Source organism: Lepus europaeus, chromosome 5 (assembly GCF_033115175.1).
Source record: "Lepus europaeus isolate LE1 chromosome 5, mLepTim1.pri, whole genome shotgun sequence".
In the NCBI taxonomy this organism is placed as follows: Eukaryota; Metazoa; Chordata; class Mammalia; order Lagomorpha; family Leporidae; genus Lepus; species Lepus europaeus.
The window spans coordinates 33050922-33070441 of NC_084831.1; the positions used below are offsets into that span (position 1 = coordinate 33050922).

Here is a 19520-nt window from a genome sequence, read left to right on the forward strand (position 1 = left end):
CAGGGAGCTCCGCGCACCCACCCCTCGCCCGCAGGCGGGGCACCCAGTCGGGCAGAGGACTCCGCGGCCGCCGGCGAGCACGCCCCGCCCCCTCCCGCGCGGGGCCCGCCCCCTCCCCGTCCCCCGCCCATCCCGAGGTGCAGCCGGCGCTGAGCGCGGCAGGCGCGGGAGCGGGCGCTGGAGCCGGAGCGGCGGCGGCATTCACGGGGCGGCGGCGGCGGCGCGGGCTCCGACACGGGCGCGGGCTCCGGCATGGTGCAATCCGGCCTCGTCCCGGGAGAGCGGGGCCCGCGCGCGGGGCCAGCGCCCGGGGAGCGGCGGCAGCGGAGGTGGCGGTGGTGGCTGCAGGCGCAGGCAGGCGGCAGGTGCTAGAAGCGGGGCTGGGCGAGGTGCGTGCCCGCTGGGCACCCGGGCCGCCGCCCCCTCACTGCCCGGGTCTTTCCCTCGCTTCGTGCTCGCCAGCGCGTCCAGCCCCCTGCCTCGGCGCCCCGGCCCATGGCGCCCCGCGGTTGAGCCGGCGCCGCCAGGGACCCCTCCCGCGGGCCTCCCCGGGGCGCGCAGATCCCGGAGCTGCCCGCCCACCCTCCGCGGAGCCTCCCTCCCTTCCTCGCCCGAGCCGGGCGGGACCATGGCTGCGAAGCTGCGAGCGCATCAGGTGGACGTGGACCCGGACTTCGCGCCGCAGAGCCGGCCGCGCTCGTGTACCTGGCCCCTGCCGCAGCCCGACTTGGCCGGCGACGAGGACGGAGCGCTGGGCGCAGGGGTGGCTGAGGGCGCCGAGGACTGCGGGCCGGAGCGCCGGGCGACGGCCCCGGCGATGGCCCCAGCGCCGCCGCTGGGCGCGGAGGTCGGACCGCTGCGGAAAGCGAAGAGCTCCCGGCGGAACGCGTGGGGGAACCTGTCCTATGCCGACCTCATCACCAAAGCCATCGAGAGCGCCCCGGACAAGCGGCTCACGCTCTCGCAGATCTACGACTGGATGGTCCGCTACGTGCCCTACTTCAAGGATAAAGGCGACAGCAACAGCTCGGCCGGCTGGAAGGTGGGGGCGTCCGGCTGGGGAGGGGGCCTGGGGACGCTGCTAGGCGCCCCTGGGCCCGGGGCAGACGGGCGGGAGGGGCGCCCTGGAGCGCCCTCGGGGGTCACGAAGTGCGCGCCTAGGGCGTGGGGCTGGCGCGGACAGGCGGGGGCGTGCTGGCAGTGGCTGGTGCGTGCCCCCTTGCGGGGAAGGATGCCGGCGGGAGCTCTGGTGGGGTGACGGGCCAGCCGCCGTGAGGTCCTGAGGAACATCCCAGTTCTTGGGACTAACAGAGGAACCCATTCCCAGGCTGTGGGACACTGGGGAGCCAGCGGGGCCCTCGAGTTCGCTGCGGGTTCCCTGTGTTTTGCCCTCTGCACCCCGACGCTCCCCTTAAAGAGCTGGCATAGTGACTTGGGGCCAGGCGCCGCTCTCCCTCCCAGATCTCCCCCACTGCCTATTCTGGAGCCGGCCCCAGGGTGAGGAGTGCAGAGACCGCGGGCCCAGTTCTGTGGGTGCCAGGAGTTCACTCTGAAGCACCCACCCACCTAGGTAGGAACTCAGGCAGGTGGTGCAAGTTCGGGGGCGGGCCAGCTGCCCAGCACCCTCTACCCTGGATCGGCATTGGGGGGGGGGGGACCTGGTGATGACCCCTGTTGGCAGGAGACTAGGGTGCTGAGGGCTGGGGGTCTGTCCCTACTCACTCCAGGCTGCCTGTCTTCCACTTCTCTGGCTTCCTGAGCCCAGTTGCATTTAAGGGTTGGGGGAGGCACAGGGGGACCTCTGGGACACTTCCCCGCTAGCCAGTGGAAGGTGGGGGAGCCATTTTGGGCGAGGACAGGGCCAGAGGCCTGGGGACCCAGCTGCCCCTCTGGCCGTGTTGCTGGAGAGTGGGTGCAGCAGGTGCCTTTGGAGAGGGGGAGGTTGAGGGGTCTGTGGGAAAGGGGGGCCTCTGTGAGGGAGGCGGTGGGGGGGCATGCCCAGTGGTGCCTGCAAGCCCAGCCTGGTCAGAGGAAGGAGGTGTGCCCCTGGGGGAGGGGGCCTGTGGACATGGGCAGCTCTAGGAGCCCATGGCAGCCTCGTGGGGGTCAGGGGGCCCTGGCATTCTGCTCCCACCTCTTTCCCTGCACTCCATGTCCTGGCCTGCCTTCCACTCTTCACTGTAGAGGCACTCACTGTCCTAAAGGGTGCCAAATCAGATGCCTCCTCCAGGAAGCCTTCCTTAATCCTTTTTAGCTTAGGACTTCCCCTTCTCTGGCCCGCTTCGTGTCTGGTGTGTCTAGTCGTCTGTGTCTTGCCTCATTTTTCCCTCCCTACCCTGTGCCCACAGAACTCAGCATAGCCCCTGGCACTGAGAAGCCACTGGTACAGGTCTGGTATGAGTGACTGGTGCTGGAGGTGTGAGGCCAGAATAGGCCAGGAGGGCTTCCGAGTTCCAGCTGGGCTTGGTGGATTAGGGAGGTTGGGGGCAGATGGGAGAAGGGCACTTGCGGCAAGAGACCCGGAGAGAAGTGGGGTTCACTGAGGCTCTCTGGCTGAGCTCTGTGCTGGGCACCTCCCACGTGTTTCGTATTCTCAGGGCCCAGGGCTGGGCTTTACAGAGAAGGGCACTGAGGCCCAAAGTGGAGGCGTGACCTGCCACAGGTCCCACCGTGGTGGACCAGGAGGCTGGACCCCCACCTGGGAATGCCCCCCCCCCCGCCCGGGGGCCCATGGAATCTCTGGAGCAGAGTCCAGCTGGCAGCTGCGGGCGCAGGGGGCGCTGACGGCCCGTGAACTGGGGCAGGCATAAATCCCACAACGTGGCCCGGAGCGTGCTGGGGAATGATTTCGCGCCGTGAGCTGGTTTCTCACGTGGGGAGACCGAGGCCCTTCTCAGGACATCAGGGAGCCGCGGGCCTTGGACGGGGCCCAGGTCTCCAAGCCTGCCCGGTTGATGCGGCTCCCACTGCACCACACTCTTGGGGACACGCTGGCTCTCCCTGGGCCTGTACTCCCAGCTTTGGGCAGAGGCATTCAAGACTTAGGGCAGTCTTGGGCTGCTGACCTAGTCCCTGCTGAGACCACCCAAGCACTGGCCTGTCTACCCCACCCCTCCGCCAGCTCCCCCAGAGAGCCTCCTTCCTGGAGCTTCCTGCCCCTGGACCCCTCCCCCATCCCCAGGGATTTCCTCCAGGGGTCTGGGGGAGGGGCCGTCTGCAACTCCCAGCTAATCTCAGGAGGACCAGGGCTGCAGGACACCCCAGGTGCCAGGGCTGGCGCCAGGTCCATTGTGCTGTCCCCCACCCCTCCCCCACAACAGTGTTGCACTTGAATCCCTGGGGTTTACCAAACCCCATGCTAAATAGGGTGGGGGAACTAGTAGGGGAAGGCATTGGACCCGCCTTCAGGGTTCAGCCAGTCCCCACCCCCAGGCCCTGTGGTTTGCAGACCAGAGAGGCTGGGCGTGGGGGCTTGGGTGCTGGGAAGGTGGGCTAGAGGTCCTGGGGAGCTGGGGGCCTTCACAGAGGGGCTGGCGCTTGCTCTGAGCTGCCAGCTGCCTGCACTGGGGCGGGGAGAACCGGGGAGGTGTTGACTGCAGGCAGGGTGGAATTGTGCATGTTGGATCTGGGGGATGGTTTGGGTGTGCCAGGCTCTGAGGCGTGGCCGGGAGGTGGCTTGGGAAAGGTGGAGCGGGTCGGATCGGGAAAGGCCAGCGTGCCTGGCCTGTGCCCTGTGGTCTCATCTACCACATGGTGAGGTAGTGCAGCCAGGCTGGTGGCGGAGTGGAGGCGAGGCCCGCAGGAGGCTCAAGACGCCCGGAGCAGGCTGCGGCCCAGAGAGGCTGGACTCAGTCCTGGGCAGCCCGCCAAAGGGAACCGGCCTGTTGCCCTTGGGACAGAGGGTCTCCAGGCGGGGGCTCAGGGCTTGGACAGCGGGTTACCCTCCCTCTGCAGTGTCCCAAGAGCGTGGCTAGCTGGGTGGAGCCTCCCACTTTCCTGAAGACGCTGCAGCCCCACTTTCCCCAGCCCTGGCCTCGGGGAAAGCCGCCTGTGCCCTTCCGTGTAGCGCCCCTGCAGTTGCTTTGCCCGCTTTTGTGTTTCCTGGCTGCCAGCTCCATGGGGAGCTCCCAGGCCTGGCCCAGGTGACTCTGGTTCCTGTCCCCAGGCTGGGTGGGGAGGAACGTGGTGTATGGGGACTTCCCTTCTCCCTCAAGCCCTGGAGCAGAGGGGGTGCAACCCCCATCTGGCCCAGTAAGTTCCGTGGTTGGGGGCCAGGTGGGAGGGCTGATGTGCAGGCCAGGCGCAGGGTCCCACTCCAGCCCCCCTCTCTCCAAAGCCACCCCTGCTGCTCCAGCAGGGCTCCATCCTCCTCCTTTGTCCTCCGGGGATCCCCAGCCCCAAGGGCTGGTGGGGGTGCGGGAGGAGGCGGTGTGAGCCCGGCTGGGGGGTGTCCTCACCCTCCTCACTGCACGAGCCGGGGGCTGGCAGCTGCCCGCCTCCTGGGCACGAGCCCGTGCCAGCCGCTCCTGGCACAGTTGCTGGCACGCCCGGCAGACTCCCACGGCCACCTGCTCACACCCACCCACGGGCGCTGGCGCGCTGTGGGCCCTTCCGGCTTCCTGGGCCTCCCGCACCCCTCCCCCGCCGCCCGCCTCAGCGCCCCCTCCCCAGTCCTCCGCCCTGCGGACACCCCCGCCCCCCCCTCCACGCTCCTCTGCTCCGCCTCACCGCCAGCAACTTGGGGCGCTGGGGGGTGGGGCTGCCGGGAGGGCCCCCGGACTGAGCGCTCTGCGCAGGGGAGGGGGGACCTGGAGGGAGGGCAGCCCACAGACCGACAGACAGACAGGCGGGGTGAGGCCCCGCCTGCCACCTGGCGCCGCTCCAGCGGGACGATGGCGGGCAGCGCCGTGCCAGGCGGTAATTGCAGACAGACTAATTTAAAGAGATGAGACGGTTATTTTTAACTCGCGTTAAGGTAATGAACGGCGCGGGGGGTTTGCGGGTTCGAAAGTTCAGCGCCCCCCACTCCCCTCTCTCTCTGGGTCAGGTCCTGCTCCCCGCACGCCCTGAAGGCGCCCCCCTCCGCACTGACTTGGGGGTGTGGGCTGAGGCACAGCAGAGGCCCTGCCAGAGGGACGCCGGGGCTGAGAGCCGGGCCACACAAATCCTCCCTGGCTTCCAGGTGGCCAAGTGGCTCACCCGGAGGTCAGGAACCTAGGAAGTGACAGCCCTGGAAATTGAACCCCCACCAGCCCCCAGGCCCAGGCTTTCTTTCCTATGCTGCTGGACTGGGTAGAGCTTGTTGTGTGGACTTGGAGAAGGCTGGGGGCTTCTCCCTGCAGCCCACCTTCCCCTGCCTTTGAGAGGCAACTGGTGATGGCCGCAGCTGGGGCTGTGTGCTGTCAGAGCGGAGGGGTGCCCTGGGCTGCAGGTGTGGAGGTGAGCCTTGGGGCTGTGGGTGCCTCCGCTGCAGGCGTGGGTACCAGGGAGACAGGAGGGTGGGGCTGGGCATACCCCTGCCTACACATCCTCCTTCCGCCTCCACATGGGCCTTTGGTTCTCCCAGGAGGGAGAGAGTCGAGGAGCGGAGCACCCCTTCTGTGCCGCCTCCCCCAGTGTCAGCCCCCTCGGACACCTCCCAGTCACTGGCCACTCACCTCCTCTGGGAGTGCACACTGTGTGGCTAGACAAGCCCTAAGGCTGTTAGGACTTACTTCCGGCTCCCGGACCCTCGCTTGGGGTGTCGTGGTTCAGCCCTTTGGGGCCACTTGAACTCAGCTGTGGAGTCGGGGTGGTGAGAGACTGGACGGAGCACCTGTAGGGGAGTTCTGCCCATTCTATGCTCAGGAAGCTCACCTGGGTCCTAGGGGCTGGTTCTTTCAGTGCTGTGACTTCCAAATCCGCAAGTTCTAGAACCATGAGGAGATCACTGTCCAGAGGGCACCCAGTACTAGGAGGACTTCTGGCAGGTGGACATGTGGGAGTGTAGGTGTGGATGGACTTGAACTTGGGACTTGCTTAGAGATGCCTGCGGCGGTGTCCAGGTGGTAGACATTTTCTGGGCACAATGAAGGGAGTGCGCCTGGCAGCCCCAGCTGGCCCCGAGAGCAGGCAGATGGGGGTTCAGAGTGCTGGGTGAGCGTTAGCTCAGGCTCTGGGCCCCGGGTAGGGTGCTCAGGGGGACAGCTGGATCTGGAGCGCCCCCCTTCTCCTGGCACCCTGGTTACCGTGGAAACCAACTCCTGTTTGGGAGGGTTTGGCTGTCGGCTGCCTCTCCCCACCCCCCACCCCATATGTGGAGGTGGGAGGGGGGCCAGGTGGTGTGTGGGGGAGGGGCCTCCCACACCCTCCCCCCCAGGGCCTCCCTCTGCAGAGAGGAACCTTTCTGGTCTCTAAGGGGGGGGATGCCTCTCACAGGAAGGGGAATGGGAAGGGACTTTGCATCTGAGTACCGGGCAGTCTCTGGGCAGTCTATTGAGCACCTCACATAGCATACATTGTCGGGTTACATCTTCCCTGGATCCTGACCCAGACTCATTAATAGCCCCATTTTGCAGTTGGGGAAATGGAGGCCCAGAAAGATGAAGTCCCTTGGCCAAGGCAGCATAGCTAGGGCGAGGCAGAGCCTGGGCTGAGATGCAGGCCGGTCTGTTTGTACCGCATTTGTCTATCTCAGTGCCAGGACTGTCTGGGCCCCATGTACCATACAGCCAGCCCTCCTGTGGCTAGGCGCTCTCCTGCTCTAGCACCCTCTGGGGTTCCTCAGTTCTCCCAGAAGCCAGCCAAGCCTGAGCTGCTCTGTTTGGATGCCTGGGCCCCTCCTCTGGCCTTGTCCAGGCCACTTGCCCGGCTGCCTCTGTTCTCAAGCCACCCTCTCACTGCCATCCTCACACCTGCCACTGGCATTCTCAACCCCACCCACTGCCATTGTCACCACTCACCGAGGCAGCCTCCGCCTGCTTGGCAGGTCCCTTGGGACACCCCTCAGAAACTAGGAGGGGTGCTTGGGTGGCTTGAACAGACACGTGCCTTCCTAGTGATTCTGGAACCCAGCAATTCTCTTTCAGAGTCTCCGCCTTACATCCTCACTTGTTAGAAATGGCTGAGAAAAAAGCTAGAAGTGTTTTGTAGACGTTTTATAAATTTTATTTATTTAATTTATTTGAAAGGCAGAGAGAGACAGACAGAGAGAAGCATCTGCTGGTTCACTCCCCTAAGAGGCCTCAACAGCCAGGGTTGGACCGGTCTGAAGCCAGGAGCCAGGAGCTCCATCCAGGTCTCCCACGTGGGTGCAGGGACTGAAGTTCTTGAATTATTACCTGCAACTAACAGGAAGCTGGAATTAGGAGCAGAGCTGGGACTCGAACCCAGGTACTCCAGCATAAGATGAAGGCAGCCCAAGTGGCATCTTAACTGCTTTACCAAGTGCCCACGCCAGCTGGAAGCTTTTGACCACACACGGCCCCAGTTCCCATCGCAGAGCCTGTATCAGGCTCACAGGTGGGCTCTGGCTCTATTGTAACAGGTGTTTTTGGTGAGGGGTCTTTGTGCCTTAGATGGTGGCTTCCCTGCCTTCTGCTGCTCCACGACCCCCCACCCCCAGTATGGGCTGACTTCTTCATTCAGGCTGCCCAGGTTCACCCACTCCTCTCCTCATTCCTTTTGAGTCTCCCAGAGATTTTCTTTTTTAAGATTTATTTTATTTATTTGAAAGACAAGAGAGAAGGGTGTGGGGGGAGCGAGAAGCAGAGAGAAACAGGGATCTTTCATCTACTGGTTCACTTCCCAAATGGCTTCAAAGGCCAGGGCTGGGTCAGATCAGAGCCGGGAGCCAGGAACTTTATCTGGGTCTCCCACATGGGTGCAGGGGCCCAAGCACTTGGGCCTTCTCCCACTGCTTTCCCAGGCCATTAGCAGGAAACTGGATCAGAAGTGGAACAGCCAGGACTCAAACGGGTGCCCATATGGGGTGCTGTCACTGCAGACAGTGGCTTTACCAGCTAGACCACAATGCCAGTCCCTCACCCAGAGCTTTGAATCCCGTGCAGTCAGCTCCAGGGGCCGAGCTCCAGCCCACGCGTGTATGCACCCTCGTGTCTTAGGAATCCCCTGTACTGGACTTGGAAGGAGAGAAGGGGCCACAGCCGGGCTGAGGTGCTCGCTGCGGGCCCTCTGGCTGCAGGAGGGAGGGGCCCTAGGTGAGAGTCCCCACAAGCCTGTCTGGAACTGGAGACACAGTCACAGCCCTGCTCTCAGATGTCTCCCTGGCCAGCCACGGACACAGGAGCCTGTGGACAGCCCAGTGCCATTTGGTCCAGTCTTGGGGCTTTAGTGTGACACTTAAGAGCTGGCCACCTGCTCTGCCAAGCCCTGTGGCCAGCCTCCTGTGCCCTGACCCTTGCTTTAGCCACACTGAGCCATTCCATCTCAGGATTCAACCTGCCGCTGCCCCCACGTGCATTCCCCCACGTGATCTTCACTTCGCGCTGTGGCAGTGGCATTGTTCCTTTCCCATTCTAGACAGGGAGGCTAACGAATGAGGAATCAAGAGGTGTGGACAGGACCCCACTGTTAGCCACAGAAGTGAAACTCCCGAGCCTGACTCCCCTGAGCCCAGTGTTCTAGCCAGGCCATTCCAGGGCCCTTTGCTCCTTTGATCCCTGCCTCTGCTGTCCTCTGAGGGTGTCTAGCCTGCGGAATGGCCCTGGATCCTGGCCTTACTTTCGGACAGAGAGGTCCCTGCGGGCACGGGCAGACCCGCCTGATGTCCTGGCTGATGGCAGCGTCCTCCATTCATGAACAGGCAGAGCTGCTCAGAGGGAAGCTGGACCCTGACCTTGAGGTGCCCGAAGGTCCCGCTGCAGAGATAAGAGATGGATAAAAACACTCAGGGCCAGGGTGGACGGCGGGATGATGAGCTGGGGGAGAGCAGGGCTTGGAGGAAAAGGAGGGGGACCACAAGGGCAAGTCCTTCGGGCTCCTGGGAGTTGAGGCTGGGGAAGCCAGAGGAGGGCAGGCTCAGGAGCTGGCGCTGCTAGCTGTGGGGCCTCAGTTTCCTCCTCCAGGAAATGGAATAAGAATAGGATTATGCCCAGCCTTTGTTGTAGGGATTTCACTAACTGGCCAAGTCCACAGGAAGTCGCCCTGGGAGAGGGCACCCCGACCCCCCCAAAGACACTGAACTCGGTGTGTGTTGGGGGAGTGGGGGGAGGTCTTCTGTCCCTGAGCCCAAGATGTCCACACTCAGGATGTCTGAGCCCCCTCCTGTCTGTAGGCTGACCTGCTGCTTTCTGGCCCCAGGGGCCTTCCCCATGGCCTCGAGTGGCAAACAACACGGCTTTTCTGATTCCCACTTTTATACGGTTGAAAGAAGTGGCTTGCTCGGTGGCACCCTTGAATGCAGCTGCTTGGACGCCGGCTTCCCTGGCAGGTTGTGTGACCTTGGGCACGGCCCTTCCCTGTCTGGCTCTGAGTTCCCCTCCCCCAGCCCTCTGGGAAGCTTTGAGGCCTCCTCCTCCTCCCTCCTGCCCCTCCCCCTGTCCTCAGCTGGCCTTGCCACCTCCTCCTCTTGTAACTTGAGCTGGGGCCTGGGGGAAGGGGCTTGCCCTCTGCCAGAGGCACCTGCCAGCTGAGCAGATGTGCGGGAGGGAGGCCCCTGGCAGGGGATAGAGGTTCTCAGCCGGCCAGGCCTGGCTGGGGCAGCAGTGCTCAGCATGCCTGGCCGTGGCCTCTGGCTTGTGCCCCCCAGAGCTTGCCCCGAGCACTTGTTCACGTCTCAGTGGGCACTCATGGCTCCACACGTCCCCCAGGGATGACCTCTCAGTCTCCAGGAGAAGCCAGGTGGCAGAGGAGGGCTGCTGCCCTGGTCCAGGTAGGTTGTCCTGCACTTAGAGCCCCTTGGCATGGGGACAGAGGGCCAAGGGCGGCCACTGGTGGGGGCAAGGCCAGTGTCTGTGCTGGTGGCCGTGCCCCTGGGAGAGCAGATGGTTCTCTTGGCGGTGTGCCTGCTCCCCCCACCCCTCGCCCCAGGAGCCAGCCTGCGGGGCTGGGGCACAGCTGCTGGGCCCTCCCCAGAGCTGGGCTCAGGGCAGGGCTGGGTGAGGTCACTGCAGCTGCGCCCAGGGCCTGTGCAGGGGAGTAGGGAGGTGCTGCCGCGGGAGCAGGGAGGGGGTTCAGACTGAGAAGAGAGACTGGAGGGAGAGATTGGAGTGGCTGTGCTTTTAGGGGTTCTGTTTAATCCTGGGTGAGGGAGGGCGGGGTTTGTGGTGGGATGCTGAGCCAGTGTGGACAGTCCCCACCTCTACTCCAGTCCCACACTGGCCTTGACTTTCTCCTAGAGGCACCTTAGGGCCAGGGAAAGGGCAAAGGCTCTGGGTGCCAATGCCTGCACCTCCACTGACACTGCCTCACCTCGGGCAGATTTATCTCCTGGAGCCTCAGCTTCTCATCTGTAGAATGGGGACAGTAAAGGACCTCAGAGGACTACAGAGATTCAGAGAGAGGATCATGGATCACTGTGCCTGGCACATGATCAGTGTTCAGTGGATGGCAGTCCCTTCCCTCCTGGCTTTGCTGGATTCTTCCATGGGACCAGCAAGCCCTGAGGAAAAGCAGGGAGGTAGCAGCGGCAGCAGGACTCCAGGGGACGCTGAGAGGGAGGGGGCTCAGGCAGGACTCCAGGGAGCAAAGGCAGGGTCTGGAGCTCATGCTGAACCAGGCCAGTCTCCTGAGGGTCCGGCTGGGCCTCGGAAGTGCCACACTGGAGCTATTTGTGGTGCTGAAGGCTGCATCCAATCTCTGGACCATTGTGAACCAAAGGATTGTCCTGGAAGTTCAAGGAGGGAAGCAGACCTGGGCAGGGGCACTGAGGTGGGAGCAAGGACTTCTGGGGTTTAAGGAGGGGGCAGCGAGTGCCAGCCAGCTGGCCTTGATGGGGGAGCAGGAAGTGGTGGAACAGAGAGAGGGACAAGGACAGAGGTGCCAGGTGTGGGTGCCCAGGGTGGCTGGAGGCCCAGTGGGCCTTAGGGAATGGGGTGATGGGACTGGTGGGCACAGAAGGCTCTTCAGTGCCAGCCTGGAGGTGCGCTCATGGCCTCGGCTGACAAGGAGCCAGGAGCTTTTGAACCGGGGCGAGCTTCACCTTCTAATGCTGGGTGTGGGGCTCAGTTCTCCTTGGGGGAAATGCCATGGCCTGACCCTTGTCTTTGATTTGGACATTTAGTTCCTCTCGGGCCCTGGCTGCCCTCTCCCATCCCACTCACATGTGAGCACCTGTGGCCCTTTGGCCCTCTGTCCCGACTACCCCTGCTCCACTGCAGACCTTAATGCCAAGAATTAGCACATAACCTCAGGTCCTTGAGGTCTTCCAGGTCACCCCCTCTTCCACGAAGGCCTTCTGGAATGAGCATCCCAGTTTCACCCCAGGTGTCAGGGCAGGGAGCCTCTGGGGAGGCTGTGGCTCGGTCACAGGTGTGTGTTTCTGGGGCAGAGTCGGATACGGGGCTACTCCTGTGGCTCTGAGACAGAAGGGGATGAAGTTCTTGACATTTGGTGTCTCATCCGGACCCCATCTCTCCTTGTGTGTGTTAGGAGTGTTACCCCCTTTACATGGAAGCCTAGAGTCACATGGGTGAAGTTGAGATTGCAACACCTGCCCTTGGCTGCCTTCATACAGCAAGGGAAGGAAGGAGAGAGGAGATGGGAGTCAGAGGGGGTGAGAGGTCCCACTGCAGCCACACAGGTAGTCTCTGTTCTGGGGGGGTGGTAAAGACAGAAACTGGGCACCTCACCAGTGGGGAGGGCTGGTCTCCTGAGGGCCCAGCTGGGCTAAGGTTTGACTATGACAGAAGCTGGAGAGGCAGCCACACCTGGCCGCGGCCCTGGGCTTCGATAGGCAGGCACAAGACCCAGGACTGAACTGGCTTTGGAATTCAACAGCCCTGTGAACCAAAGCTGGCTCCATCCCTTCCCCCTCTGAGCTTCCGTTTGCACCCACAGTTTCCTGCGTGCGGGATGGCTGTTGGGATTGAAAGAGCCTGGCCTGCCTCTGGCACGTAGTACAGTCTTAGTCTCTAGCTTCCCTGCTTGCACCGGCTCGCGGGAGCTGAGCACGCTCAAGCCTTCTCACTTCTGCACACAGTGAGGGCCCGCTGGCGGCTTCACGTTGGCAACGCCGGGGGCATCCGTGCCACAGAAGCCATCACAAATTATGCACCAAGTCAGCTGGATTCCTTTCCTCCTGGAGAGCTTGTTGTTAAACGTTTACCAGCACAGCACTGCAGAGCTAACCGTCCCTGCCCACGATCGTGGGCGCTCATGAGAATCCACACCTCAGAATCCAGCCTGTGGGCCTCCCTTAGCCCTAGTGGGGACAAAAGGGAGGTGGGAAAGCAGTGGAGCTCTGGCTAAGGCTGGGAGACCTGGAACTCCAGGTCTGCCCTCTGGACCTGGAGAGACAGGATATGGTTGTAGCATCAGGCAGCCCAAGGTAGGCAGAAGGCAGCAAGTGACTTGGTCCTTAGGGACTTAGGTCCCTTCTCGCCACCCCTCGCCCTCATCCCCTGAGATCTGGAAGGCTCTGGCCAGAGAAGTCAGACTGGATGAGGTTGAGCTGTCAGCGAGTGAAGCTGTGCTGTGCGGAGAAATGAGCTGGTACCGGGAGACGGACGAGGTTGCCCAGGCGGGGGATGAGGTGGTGCTTGGCGGCGGCGTGGATAAATGAGGTCGTGCTGTCAGGTGGTGAAGTGCACGCGCAGGGGAGGTGATGTCCTGCCCGACCAGTCAGTGGCACCGGCAGGGAACACAGCTGTGCCACAGGAGGAAGGGGAGCGCCCGGCCTGGAGAATAAATGAGGGTGTCCTGCTGGATAAATGAGGGGCCCCGTCAGGTGAATGGAGTGCTGTTAGCAAATGAGCTTGTACTTGCAGGATAAATGGGGCGGGGGTGCTGGATGAATGGGGGCGTGCTGTCAGGTGAATGCGTTACTGCTCGTGGGCGCGGGGTGTCCTGGGAATGGATGGCGGCGTCCCGCGGGATGGATGAGCTGCCGCTGCCACGTGGATCAGGCCCGGGCCACGCACGAGGCACCCCGTCAGCAAGGACCAGGCGATCCTGTTCTGCAGGCACCAGAATGGGCCGTGGGCTGCAAGAGAGAGGTTTCCCAGGGTGCAGGGTGGGCGCTGTGGCTCACCTGCAGACCCTGCCCCACCTCTCAGCGACCCCCTGTCCTCCCTTGGTCCCTTCTGGGTGTGGCATCCCTCTTGACTCTCCCACCTCCACTGCTTGTTTCCCATCCTGTCCTGTGTTCCTGTGGCTCAGCCCGGTCTGGAACAGCACTTGTTGTGTGCCAGCCGCACTACCCAGGCGCTTAGTGCTCCCCAAAGCACAATGTCACTCCCCTCCCCACCTCATTCATCATTTAAGTGCCTAGTGTGGACCAAACACATGGGATACAGTAAGAAAAAAATGGACAAGTATCGCTGCCTCCATGAGACTTACGTTCTATAAACATAAGGGTAGCCAGATAATAATTAAAACAAAGGATAAATAAATTGTATTAATTTAGAAAATAATAATTGCTTTGGAAAAATTTAGAACAAGGTAAAGGGGCCAACAAATGGTTTGAGAAGAGCAGTGTTTTTTTTTTTAAGATTTATTTATTTGAAAGGCACGTTATAGAGAGAGAAGAGGAGGGGTGAGACAGAGAGAGAGGTCTTCCATCCGCTGCAACAAATGGCTGCAACAGCCGGGGCTGGGCCAGACCAAAGGCAGGAACCGGGAGTTTTTTCCTGTCTCTCATGTGGGTGCAGAGGCCCAAGCACTTGGGCCATTTTCCACTGCTTTCCCTGGTACACTAGCAGGGAGCTGGATCAAAAGTGGAACAGCCAGGACTTGAACCAGCGCCCATATGGGATGCTGGCGCTGCCGCCCTGAAGAGCAGTCTTGTGAGTAGTGGGCAACAGAGGTCTTACTGCAAGAGGTGACACCTGAGCCAGGACCTGGTGGAGAGCAGAGAGCTCTGTGGGTACCTGAGGGCAGGTGGGACCATGCCTGGTGAGCTGGGAGAACAGGAGGGAGACGGAGGCAGAATGGGGGCTATGGAGGGACTCGGGGTGAAGGCAAGGTCTTTGTTCATTACTCAGGGACATGCAGGGCATCAGAGGAGTCTGGGGAGGCCTGAACATGATCCCAGTTCTGTAAAGGGTCACTCTTGCTGCTCGAGTGGAAGCAGGGAGCTACAGAAATGGGGCTTCAAAGAAAATTGCTCCAGGGTTGCGCCATTCCTGGGTGTTGCGCCTGAAACTGGAATCCAGATCCAACACCAGGGCCCACGCCGTTTACCCTGCACCAGCCTCTGCTCCCTGGGGAGTGAGGCCCCGGGGCGTTGGTCTCCTGGCCCATGATCTGATGGAGTGGGGACCTACCCCACTTTTCCCTTGACCCCCGTATGGCCTCCTTGGGGCCCTGAACCAGGGAGGTCCCATCTCCCCCAGGAACATGCTCCAACCCTGGTGGAGATGTGGGAGGCGTGAGGCCCCAGAAGCCAGGCCCGGCTCTGGGCACCAGAGGAGCCTGGGCATGCCGGGGCCCAGATTGTGTGGTGGGTTGCTAGGCGACTCCAAGAGCGAGCCCTGGTTACTGCTGCCTGGCAGAGGCATCTCCCTCACCTCCTCCATGGCCTCTGGCCTCCCAGGAGGCCTTGCAGGGGAGTCAGAGTAGTGATGAACACTTGCTACTGGGTCTTGGCGGGGAGCTCTAATGGGTTCTGAGCTGTAGGGCCTGTGCTTATCTCTTGTGGCACAGCCTTAGTGCACACCTGGTACGGAAACCAGCATAGCAGTCTGATGCCTAGGCCCTCACCCAGCTCTGAGCCGCCTCCCTGGGCGGCCTTGAGCAAGGCGTGGCACCCCATAGGTCTCCACTGCCTCCATCACCGTGAGGGCGGGTGCCCATGGGCAGGGTTCTGGGTCCTCCCACCTCCACCCGATGGCTTGAGAGTATACGGTTAAGTTTTGCATACGGTTCCCTTTACAAAGAGTGCTACTTCCTGTGGACTGGGTGATTCTGGAGTTTTCAGTGTCAAATTGAAAAAGGTCTCATAGTACAACTGGCCCATCTCAGGAGGGGAAACTGAGGGCCAGGGAGGAGGAGGGACTTGGCCTGGGTCAAGTTTGATGGAGTGGAAGGAGCACTGGGCCGGGTCTTGCCCCCTGCTCTGCCGCCGGGCCCTGTGTGACCTTGCCCTGGTCCTTCCTTCTTCCCGCGTGGCCCAGCCATGATTTCAGGCCGGGGCTTGAGCTAGCACATCTTGTTGGTGATTTAAAACATCTTTGTAATTGTTTATAAAGAAAGTGCACATGTGTTATGAAGTAGATATAGAAGCCCCTTGAATCCTTAAAAGGAAGTCCAGAACTTGGAGGAAGCTTTGACCTTGCAAGGTGCCCCAGTGCCTAAGGAGGGTGCACATGGGAAGTTGGAGGAGCCCTGGAGCAGTGGCTTCCTAAGATTCTTTGGGAATTCTAGGGCCCGTTTCCCTCTCCGTGTGGAACCCATGCCCATAGAATCAGAGGAAGACCCACCTGCAGTCCAGGCCTGGCCCTGGGCCCAGCAAGCTGTGGGGCGACTCGGTGTCCCTGAACCTCACTCTCCTCATCTGGGGACAGGGGCCACAGACCCTGACTCGTGTGGAGTTTGCCAGAAGCATTATGTGGGATAAAGCCTTAGCACCCCCAGGGCTGAAGACTGGTACCGACCAGGTGCTGGTCCCTGGTGCTGTCCCTTTCCCCGCCCCCAGCACTCTGATCTAGGGTGGCAGGTAATGACATTGATAAAGAGGAGCTGCCCGACTGACTTCCACCTAGAGAAGTGGGGTGGGGGAGGGGGAGCCTCTGAAAAACCAGACAGGCCTGGGGAGGAGAACGGAGGCCCCCAAGGACCCAGAACACAGGTGTGGGGGAGGGGCTGAGGAGCCAGGTGCAGGGGCGGGAACAGGGAAGGGCGTACTACCTAGGGGAGCACCAATCCCTGGAGGTCAGCTCCCATCTCAGGGTCCCAGGAGAAGGCAGGCGGGGCGAGGCTGGCAAGCGCCAGCTGTCACCTCTCACGGCTAGAAAGTGCCAGAGACAGGGAGCCTGGCATACTGAAGCCAGGTCAGGACCTAGAGCCAGGGGTGAGGGGCAGAGGGGCCCTGGGCAGCCAGAGGACCTCTCCTCCTGAGACTGGTGGGCAGGAGGCTGGAGGGAGAGCCCTCCCCAGGGCATGCAGCTGGGCGGATTAACAGGTTAGGAGCAGGCTGAGGAGCTGGGCAGAGCTGCGTGTAGCTGGCATCGCTGCCTAGCCTTGGGACCGTGGGCAGATTACATCATGTCGAAGGCCTCGGTCCCCTGGGAGAGGAGACAGGCAAACCCAGTTTCCCAGAGTTGTGGGTGCCGGGCACAGCCGTACTCAGAACACAATGTTAAAGAGGTGTGGACAGAGCAGGTGTGCGTGCGGGGTGATCTCCGAGGTGAGGTCCAGGCACAGTGGGGGCGTTCTCTCCATTTATGAGCACCTGGTGTGTTCCCTGCACACACTCTCTGATGACCTAGCGGCCTTACGAGGTGCCTGCTAAGCCTGGCCCATTGTTTCTGTGTAGTCCACTGAGGCCCACAGGGACTGATGAACAGCCCATGGTCACACAGTTAGGTGGCCAAAGAGCCAGGCACCCTGCTCAGCCCTCTGGGGTGTTGCACAGCGATGCCTGAGCAGCAGGTGGAGGCCCCAGAGGTGGGGAGCAGGTCAGTGGAGCTGAGGGTGCCCCTGCCTTTCCATGCCCGCATCAGGCCATCACAGGCAGTGGCACAGGGGTGCACTGGAGGCTGGCATGGAAGCCGAGCGATGCTGGGTGGCAAAGGAGGAGCTGATCAGCAGCAGAAAAAGCAGTGCTGTGTGCCCTTGAGCAAGCCACAGCACCTCTCTGAGCCTGGGTCTTGTTTGTTCATGGGGATAACACTACCTACTTTGTGGCCCTTTTGAGGGCAGTGACACGCAGGTGGCTCAGGAGGAGAGGGTGGGCTGCAGCCCAAGAGGTGAGCTGAAGTGGGGGCTTCCTGCAGGCAGGAACTGGGCAGGGCTGGGGTCTCCACGGCCAGAGGTTGTCTTTTTAGGGGCCTGGTGGGATCCAAGGCCTCTGTGGAGTTCACAAGCGCTCAAGGGAGTTGGGGGAACTCTCTGGAAATTCTTGGACCATATCCACCTTGGGGACCCCCCAGCCCTCTTCGGCTTTCCCTGGCCAAGCCCTCCCAGCAAAGGGTTAACAGTGTTCTCTACCTGCAGTTGCATTTTAAAGACACAAAATTAAAGCAGGTAATTTATTCTCCCCACACACGAAAGAGCAATTAGTTCTAAACAGGGCTTAATCAGTCACCGCGAGATTGATTTCTGGAGCCCTGGGTTTTCGGGCTCCTGGCGCCGTGCCAGGCTAGGGAGGGAGGGGGCCGCCAAATGAGCCGCGGCGGTGTGAGCCCTTACATAATCTGCTGGGGGCCCTGGCAGCCCGGCTGGCCCCACGTGGGGCTTGGCTGGGCTGGGGAGAAGGGGGTTCTGCCCACCGCCTGCATGTCTGCAGTCTCATGAGTAGCCCTTAGGGTGGCCATGCCTGCAGCCACAGGCTAGGCCACCGCGCCAGCGCCACCCTCTGGGCGGCTGGGTGTGGGTGGGGTCGGCTGGGGCTGCGGTTCTAGGGTGGAGGAAGGAAGTTCAAGGGTTTATCCAACATGTTACTTACACCTGCCCTTCTGTCCCTCCCCTATTCCCCCCCTCCACGCACCCTTCCGTCTTCCCCACGCCTCCACCCCCACCCCCGCTTCTTCTCCCCTCTGCCCCTCTCTCGGACCACAGAACTCCATCCGGCACAACCTGTCTCTGCACACCCGTTTCATCCGCGTGCAGAACGAGGGCACCGGCAAGAGCTCGTGGTGGATGCTGAACCCCGAGGGCGGGAAGACAGGGAAGACCCCGCGGCGCAGGGCCGTGTCCATGGACAACGGAGCCAAGTTCCTACGCATCAAGGGCAAGGCAAGCAAGAAGAAGCAGCTGCAGGCACCCGAGCGGAGCCCGGACCACAGCCCCCCGGGCGCGCCTGCCCCAGGCCCAGTGCCTGTGGCTGCCAAGTGGGCCGCCAGCCCAGCCTCGCACGCCAGCGACGACTATGAGGCGTGGGCTGAATACCGCAGCGGCGGGAGACCTCTCCTCGGGGAGGCGGCCGAGCTGGAGGACGACGAGGCCCTGGAGGCCCTGGCGCCGTCGTCGCCGCTCATGTACCCCAGCCCCGCGAGCGCGCTGTCGCCGGCGCTGGGCGCGCGCTGCCCAGGGGAGCTGCCCCGCCTGGCCGAGCTGGGAGGCCCGCTGGGCCTGCACGGCGGCGGTGGCGGCACAGGGCTGCCAGAGGCCTTGCTAGACGGCGCGCAGGACGCATACGGGCCGAGGGCCCGCGCCGGGACGCCCGCCTACTTCAGTGGTTGTAAGGGCGGCGCCTACGGCGGGGGCGGGGGCTTCGGGCCGCCGGCGCTGGGCGCGCTGCGCCGCCTGCCCATGCAGACCATCCAGGAGAACAAGCAGGCCAGCTTCGCGCCGGCCGCCGCGCCCTTCCGCCCGGGGGCGCTGCCCGCGCTGCTGCCGCCGCCGCCCCCAGCGCCCAGGCCGGGCCCGGTGCTGGGTGCGCCCGGGGAGCTGGCGCTGGCGGGCGCGGCCGCCGCCTACCCCGGCAAGGGGGCCACCCCGTACGCGCCGCCCGCGCCCTCGCGCAGTGCCTTAGCCCACCCCATCAGCCTTATGACGCTGCCCGGCGAGGCGAGCGCCGCAGGCCTCGCGCCGCCCGGCCACGCCGGCGCCTTCGGGGCTCCGCCGGGCGGCCTCCTGGACGCACTGCCCGGGCCGTACGCAGCGGCCGCCGCCGGGCCGCTGGGTGCCGCGCCCGACCGCTTCCCGGCCGACCTGGACCTCGACATGTTCAGCGGGAGCCTGGAGTGCGACGTCGAGTCCATCATCCTCAACGACTTCATGGACAGCGACGAGATGGACTTCAACTTCGACTCGGCTCTGCCGCCGCCGCCGCCCGGCCTGGCGGGCGCCCCGCCGCCCAACCAGAGCTGGGTGCCGGGCTGAGGGCTGTCTCCCATGCCCCGGGTGCCCCCGGCCCGACCCCAAGGGGCCGCTGTCTTCCCGTCCTGATCCCTGGATCCCCCACCCCCGACCCGGCTCCGCCGAGCACGCAGGAGGCAGCCCCCGCCCCGCAAGAGATGACCCTTAGAAGTTGGCCGCTGAGGGAAGCGGGAGGGAGGTGCTGGGGCATCTCCATTTCTGCCCCACCCCCACCCCGCCCCCTCCCCCGGGCTGCTTTCTGCCTGGGAGAGGAGGCCAAATTCCGGGATGGGTGCGGTGGGGAGGAGCCCTGGGGCCACCTGGGTGTCAGTGCTGGTCAGGAAGACGGGGAGGGGGCGTTCAGGAACCTTCAGTTTCCGGTGGGGGCACCAGCCATCCTT

At 63.0% G+C, this 19520-nt stretch overlaps 1 protein-coding gene across 1 annotated transcript; it reads left to right on the forward strand.

Annotated features, from left to right (window-relative positions):
* The first annotated feature begins 628 nt into the window (after positions 1-628).
* On the forward strand, positions 629-19143 carry FOXO6 (forkhead box O6). Its single transcript, XM_062193285.1, has 2 exons — positions 629-1042; positions 17878-19143. The coding sequence occupies exons 1-2, from the start codon at positions 629-631 to the stop codon at positions 19141-19143; spliced, it is 1680 nt and encodes a 559-aa protein (XP_062049269.1).
* Positions 19144-19520: the final 377 nt, after the last annotated feature.

Coding starts and splice junctions, on each gene's coding strand:
- FOXO6 (XM_062193285.1), top strand. CDS start 629: ATGGCTGCGAAGCTGCGAGCGCATCAGGTGGACGTGGACCCGGACTTC. Junction 1,043..17,877: donor ACAGCTCGGCCGGCTGGAAG/GTGGGGGCGTCC, acceptor CTCGGACCACAG/AACTCCATCCGGCACAACCT.